Raw genomic sequence first — 7,222 nt, forward strand, 5'->3', positions numbered from 1 at the left:
GGGGGGCAGTGAGGGGGGGCTCCGTCCTTCTCTTAAGTGTTCTGTACCTCATCCATGCCCTGTGGGGCTGCAGGCAGGCAGCAGTTGTGGGTTGGGGGCAGCTGCGGGGCTGCAGCCCCTGCTGCGCTCAGGGGCTCACTGTTGGGGTGCACTAAGGGGGCTCCCCTCTGCTCAGTGCTCTGTACATCACCCGTGTCCCATGCGACAGCTGTAGGGCTGCAGGCAGGCAGCAGCTGCAGGCTTTGGGGCAGCTGTGGGGCTGCAGCCTCTCTGGTGCAATCAGGGTCTCAGTGCTGGGGCACCGAGGGGGCTCCCCTCCTTCTGCTCAGAGCTCCCCATACTTCATCCATGCCCCACGTGGCAATGGCGCTGTAAGCAGGCAGCAGGTGTGGGGCTGCAGTTCAGGGGCTCGGTGCTGGGGGGCAACTGGGAGCCATCGCCTCCATGCCCCATATGGCAACTGTGCGGCTGGAGGCAGGCAGGCGGCAGCTGCAGGCTTTGGGACAGCTGGGGGCTGCGGTTCCCCCCATGCACTCTGTGCTGGGGGGCACTGAGGGGGCTCCCCTCCTTCTCCTCAGCGTTCTGTACCTCATCCAGGTCCCCCATGGCAGCTGTGGGGCTGCAGTCCCTCTGGTCAATCAGCGTGGGGGCTCCCCTCCTTCTGCTCAGCGCTCCATACCTCACCCGCCATCCTGGGGCTGTAAGCAGGCAGCAGGTGCGGTTCTGCAGCTCAGGGGCGCGCTGCTGGGAGGCTCGCATTCTCAGCGCTCCACCGTCCTGAAGGGCAGCTGCGGGGCTGCAGCCCCCTGGTGGGCACAGAGGCTCAGTGCTGGGTGGACCGGGTCACTGTGGGGCTCTTTCTTCTCAGCGCCCCGCTCCTCATCCCGTCCCCGGAGGGAATTCCGCTCACGGTACCTCACGGCCCCTCCTCACAGAGGCGGAGAAGCAACGGACGGACAGCCGCGCCGCCCCCCCCCCAACTTCTCTTCACAAACAAACAACACGCCGGGCGGGGCGAGAGAATGGGCGGGAAAGCTATTCCTCTTCCTATTGGTTCAGTTGTCCGTCCATCTTCTCTGCCCCGCCTCTCTCCGCGCGGTCGGCTCTTCCTATTGGTTCGTCCTCACGTCACTCCGCAGGGTCCTCCGGCCACGCCCCCCGCCCCCCCACCCCGCCTTCAGCCTCTGCGTGCCGTGTGCAAAGGAAAAACAGCCGTTAAACGGGCCGCGGGGCGGGGCCAGCGGAGCGACCAACAAGCCGCGCGGCGATTGGCGGCGGCGGGACGTTCAAATCAGTACGGGGCGCTCCGATTGGCCCGGGGTCGCCGCGGCAGGCCGGGCTCCCTCCTCGCGCTCGGACGGGTATTGTCTGACGGCTCCTGAGGCGGTTCGAGCGGCGGAGTCGGGGACCGGCGGCGGCACCATGGTGAGGAACGGGGCCGGGGGGCGAGGAGACGGCCTGAGGGGGAGCGAGGAGCGGGGCTGGGGGCGAGGACTGAAGGGCGCGGGGCCCGAACCGTGCGGGCGTTGCGCTGCGTGTGGGCGGGAAGGCCCGAGGGGGAGAGGAGAAACGTCAGCGCTGGGGACGGACGGCGGGCAGAGCGGCCGCGGGACGGCGGTTGGAAGGGGCCTGCAGGGGCAGCTCGTCCCGACGCTCTGACCTCGGGCCCGGATGCTTCCAGGGAGGGGAGAAGGGCAGAGCGGCCGGAACGGCCCGGCCTGCTGCGCTTGGCGCTGCCAGAGCGGCTGCGGCTCCTGCCCCGCATCGCGCTGCCCGGCCCTTCCCTGCATCCACAGCCTGGATTTCCGCCCTGCGCCCCCTCTGCCGTTCCCTGTATTCCTGCCCCGTGCCAGGAGCGCGGTGCCGAACGCAGCCCGCCCCGATGCTTCCCACCGCGCTCACATCCTATGGAGTCTCACGAAGCCTCATTTCGGCACCAAAGCGGCGCTGCTCCAAGGGCTGTCAGCCCCACGCTGTGCTGCGCCGCTCCTGAACTCAACGCTTTCCCGTCGCAGCTTTGCTGGAGGGGTTTCTGTTCGCTCTTTGGGCTGCGCTTCCTCCGGGGCGCTGCGCAGGGACGCGGGTTTTGTGCAACAAAGCGCTGTGGGGGGGCGGCACGGCGCTGTAGGGGTAACGCGCTCCGGTAGGGGTTGTGTGGAGCCCTGAATGACGGCACGGGGCGGTTGTGCTCACGGCATCACGGGACGCCCTGCGTTGCACAGGAGCCTCAGTTCGGGCCCGGATGCTTCCAGGGAGGGGAGAAGGGCAGAGCGGCCGGAACGGCCCGGCCTGCTGCGCTTGGCGCTGCCAGAACGGCTGCGGCTCCTGCCCCGCACGGCGGCCATCAGTTCCAGCCCCGCTGTGTGCAGCTCCCGAGCAGCAGCCCGGAGCCGCATCCAGCCTGGCCTCGAACGCCTGCAGCGCCGGGGCGTCCGCAGCCTCTTAGGGCAGCCTGCGCCACCGCCTCGCCGCCCTCTGGCTGCAAAGCTTCCAACCTCAACCTCCCCGGTCTCATTTGAACGCCGCTCCCCTCGTCCCGTCGCCGTCCGCCCGCACAAACGGTCAAACCGGGCCGGCTGTTGGGTGCTGAACGCGGCGCTGCGCTCGCCCCGCAGCCTTCCGTTCTGCAAGCGGAACGAGCCCGGCTCCCTCGGCCTTCACACACGGGAGCTCGGCCCTCTGCCGCTTCGGCCGCCGCTCCCTGAGGAGCCGCTCTGCCCTCGGCCGCCGCTCCGCAGCCCCGCGTCCCCCCCTCCCAAAGCCGCCCGCGGCGCTCCGTTCCCCCCCCGGCGGCGCCGCACAGCCGAGGAGCGCAGAGCCCCGGGCGCCGCGCTGACCGCGCTCTCCGTCCCGCAGGCAGGTGGGAAGGCCGGGAAGGACAGCGGGAAGGCCAAGGCGAAGGCGGTGTCTCGCTCGCAGAGAGCCGGATTGCAGGTAACGAGCGGCGGCCGCGGCGCTGCCATCCGTGCCGGGCTCAGTGCTGTAAGCGCCGCTCCGCCGCTGCCACGGCGCCCCGCCACGCCTTTTCCCCCGCTCCAAGGTGAAGTTCCCTGCCCTGCCTCCTCCGCCGCTCGCCCTCAGGCCGTGCCCGCAGGGCGGGGCGGGGCCGGATGCTCCCGACGCGCGGCCCCCGGCCGCCGCCCGCCCCGCTCAGCCGCCTCTCCCCCGTTGCAGTTCCCCGTGGGCCGCATCCATCGGCACCTGAAGACTCGCACCACCAGCCACGGCCGGGTCGGCGCCACCGCCGCCGTGTACAGCGCCGCCATCCTCGAGTACCTCACGGCTGAGGTGGGTGCGGGGCGCCGGGGGGGGGGGCTGGAGGGGCGGCCGGGCTGCGCTGCGCTGCTGCCCGCGGCTCTGCAGCACGGCTGAGGGATCTGAGTGCTGCTGGAAGGCTGTGAGCGTTGGTTCCGTGGGGCAGGGCTGTGGGGTTCTGCTGTGGGGTGATGCTGTGGGGTGATGCTGTGGGGTGATGCTGTGACAGAGCTGTGGGGCAGCGTTTTGGGGTTCTGCTGTGGGGCAGCACTGTGGGATGGTGCCGTGGAGGAGTGCTTTGGGATGGTGCTATGGGGTGATGCTATGGGGCAGTGCTTTAGGATTCTGCTATGGGGCGTTGCTTTGGGATGGTGCTGTGGGGCAGAGCTATGGGGCAGTGCTTTGGGGTTGTGATATGGGGTGATGCTTTGGGGCAGCGTTTTGCTGTGGGGCAGCAGTGTGGGGTTACACCCTAAGATGACACTACAGTGTGATGCTGTGGGGTGACAGTGTGGTGTGATTCCATGGGGCAACGATACGGAGCAGCACTGTGGGGTGACGCTATGGGGTGGCACTAAATGGTGACTATGGGGCAGTGCTTTTGGGTAGCGCTGTGGGGTGACACTACGGGGCAGCGCTATGGGGCGATGCTGTGACACAGCGCTATGGGGCAGCACTATGGGGTGATGCTGTGACAGCGCTATGGGGCAGCGCTATGGGGTGATGCTGTGATGCAGTGCTATGGGGCAGTGCTATGGGGCGATGCTGTGATGCAGCGCTATGGGGCAGCGCTATGGGGCGATGCTGTGGGGCAGCAGCTGGGCTGAGCAGAGCGTTCCCAACGCGCAGCCCCCCGCCGTTCCCCCGCAGGTCCTGGAGCTGGCAGGCAACGCCTCCAAGGACCTCAAAGTGAAGCGCATCACCCCCCGCCATTTGCAGCTGGCGATCCGTGGGGACGAAGAGTTGGATTCCCTCATCAAAGCCACCATCGCGGGGGGAGGTAGGTGGCACCGGGGGGGCACCCAGTGCACGCAGCAGCACCCATAGGGGCGCCCAGCGGCACCCCATGACGCCCCAGTGGTACCCATAGGAGCACCCGGTGGCACATAACAACACCCATAGGGTCACCCATTGACACCCCAGGGCCACCCGATGGCACCCCATGACATCCCAGAGGCACCCACAGGGGCATCCATAGAGGCACCCATAGGGGCACCCAGTGGCACCACCCAATGGTGCTGATAGCACCACGGCACCTATAGGATCGCCCATGGGGGTCACCCAGTGGCACCCATAGGGGCATCCGTAGGGGAACCCACAGGGTCACCCAGTGGCACCCAGTGACACCCATAGGGGCACCCATGGGATCACCTGTAGGCACCCAGTGGCACCCAATGGCACCCATGGGATCACCTGTAGGCACTTAATGGAACCCCATTGCTCCCCGGTGGCACCCAATGGCTCATAACAACACCCATAGGGTCACCCATTGACACCCCATTGCCACTGAATGTCACCCATAGGGGCTTCCATAGAGGCACCCCTGGGGGCACCCAGTGGCACACAGCAGCACCCATAGGGTCATCCAGTGGCACCACCCATAGCACCCAGTGGTGCTAATAGCACCCACAGCAGCACCCGGGGCACAACACGGCACCTATAGGATCACCCATGGGGGTCACCCAGTGGCACCCATAGGGACACCCAATAGCACTAACAGTACCCACAGGGTCACACAGTGGCACCCACAGGGGCATCCATAGGGGAACCCACAGGGTCATCCATTGGCACCCAATGACACCCCAATGGCGCCCATAGGAGCACTTGATGGCACCCATAGGAGCACCCACTGGCACATAACAACATCCATAGGGTCAACCATTGAGACCCCAGTGCCACCCAGTGGCACCCCATGACATCCTAGAAGCACTCAATGGCAGCCCATGACACCCCAGTGGCACCCGTGGGGTCACCCAATGGCACCCAATAGCACTCATAGGGGCGCCCAATGGTACATAACCGCACCCATAGGGGCATCCAGTGGCATTAATGTCACCCATGGGGGCATCCAGTGGCACCCATAGGGTCACTCATCACTCAGTGGCACCACCCATGGCACCCAATGGTGCTAATGGCACCCATAGTGGCACCTGGGGGCACAATATGGCACCTATAGGATCACCCATGGGGGTCACCCAATGGCACCCATAGGGACACCCAGTAGCCCTAATGGCGCCCATAGGGGCACCATGGGGTTACCCAGTGGTAGAGGAACCTACAGGGTCACCCAGTGGCACCCAATGACACCCCTAGGGGCACCCATAGGGACACCCACAGGGTCCCACAATGACACCCATGGGGTCACCCACTGGCACTAATGGCACCCATAGGGACACCCATAGGGGCACCCATAGGGTCCCACAATGACACCCATGGGGTCACTGACTGGCAGTAATGGCACCCATAGGGGCACCCATAGGGTCCCACAATGACACCCATGGGGTCACCCACTGGCACTAATGGCACCCATAGGGACACCCATAAGGTCACACAATGACACCCATGGTGTCATTCACTGGCACTAATGGCACCCATAGGGACACCCACAGGGTCCCAAAATGCACCTATGGTGTCACCCACTAGCAGTAATGGCACCCATAGGGACACCCATAGGGTGTTCACTAATGGCACCCATAGGGTGTTCACTAATGGCACCCATAGGGGCACCCACAGGGACACCCACAGGGACACCCATGGGGCACCCACAGGGACACCCACAGGGACACCCACAGGGGCACCCATAGTGGCACCCATAGGGACACCCACAGGGACACCCACAGGGACACCCATGGGGCACCCATAGGGTCGCACAGCGACACCCCGGGTCCCCGTTGTTGCCCTCCATCCGGCTGCCCCCAGCCTCCCTGCCGTTTCTCCGCAGGCGTCATCCCACACATCCACAAGTCGCTGATCGGGAAGAAGGGGCAGCAGAAAACCGCGTAGGGACGGCGCTCCGACCCGGCGCCGCTGCGGCCCAGCGCTGCTGGGCTGGGGGGGGGAGAGGGGGGGAAAGGGGAAACGTTGCGATGGGTTTTGTGTCCCCCCCCCGGGGCCGAGGTTTCAGCCGCGTGTTTTGTACCGAAATGGAGCGGATAAAACATTTTTTACAAAGCGCGTGGCTGCGGTGCGGAACGGAGCCGTGGGGAGAGCGGCACCAGCGCCTGCAGGCGTTCGGGGGGAGGCCGGAAAGGTGGGATGGCGAATAGAACCAGAGCCATCGAATCACCGAGGTTGGAAAAGGCCCCAAAGCTCCTCCAGTCCAACCGTCACCAGCAGCTCCACTGACCCCCGTCCCTCAGCACAGCATCCAGCCTTTCCTTCCACACCCCAGGCTCGGTGCCTCCCCCACCTCCCTGTGCATCCACTGCAGTGCTGACCTTTCTGACAGTCACGCAGCCTCACGGCCAGCCTGAATCTCCCCTGCCGCAGCTTGAAGCCGTTCCCTCTGCTCCCATCACTGATGGCACGAGAGCAGAGGCCGCCCCCAGCTCCCTGCAGCCTCCCCTCAGCAGCCATAGGGAGCAGTGAGCTCTGCCCTGAGCTCCTCTTCTCCAGGCTGAACATCCCAGCTCCTTCAGCCTCTCCTCAGCAGCTCTGTGCTCCAGACCTGGGGAGGTTCGGCACGGCGCAGTTCAGCTCTTGGGCCGGAGGAGCCGCAGGTATGAGCACAGAATGGAGGAGCTCCTGGAGAGCAGCCCTGCAGGGACGGAGCCGGGGGTCCTGAGGGATGGAAAGCTGAACGCGAGCCAGCAGTGTGTGATTGCAGCTGGGCAACAAACGGGAGCCTGGGCTCCGTCAGCAGAGGGGGGGCAGCAGGGACAGGAGGCGATCGTCCCCCTCTGCTCTGCTCCTGTGAGGCTCCATCTGCAGCACTGCGTCCAGGGCTGGAGCCCCCAGGACAGGAAGG

At 66.0% G+C, this 7,222-nt stretch overlaps 1 protein-coding gene across 1 annotated transcript; it reads left to right on the forward strand.

The window, feature by feature from the left end:
* The first annotated feature begins 1,290 nt into the window (after positions 1-1,290).
* Positions 1,291-6,427, forward strand: LOC122157419 (histone H2A.V). Its single transcript, XM_042813051.1, has 5 exons — positions 1,291-1,425; positions 2,857-2,934; positions 3,175-3,288; positions 4,126-4,255; positions 6,197-6,427. Exons 1-5 carry the CDS (start codon positions 1,423-1,425, stop codon positions 6,256-6,258), a joined length of 387 nt encoding a protein of 128 aa, XP_042668985.1. The 5' UTR covers positions 1,291-1,422; the 3' UTR covers positions 6,259-6,427.
* The last annotated feature ends 795 nt before the right edge of the window (positions 6,428-7,222 follow it).

Source organism: Centrocercus urophasianus, unplaced genomic scaffold (assembly GCF_019232065.1).
Source record: "Centrocercus urophasianus isolate 14NV4802_14NV808 unplaced genomic scaffold, USGS_Curo_1.0 seq_1356, whole genome shotgun sequence".
NCBI lineage: Eukaryota > Metazoa > Chordata > Aves > Galliformes > Phasianidae > Centrocercus > Centrocercus urophasianus.

Excerpts from the sequence above, each read along its gene's own strand:
- LOC122157419 (XM_042813051.1), top strand. Across the intron at positions 3,289-4,125 it reads TCGAGTACCTCACGGCTGAG|GTCCTGGAGCTGGCAGGCAA; the intron begins GTGGGTGCGGGG and ends GTTCCCCCGCAG. Across the intron at positions 4,256-6,196 it reads AGCCACCATCGCGGGGGGAG|GCGTCATCCCACACATCCAC; the intron begins GTAGGTGGCACC and ends GTTTCTCCGCAG.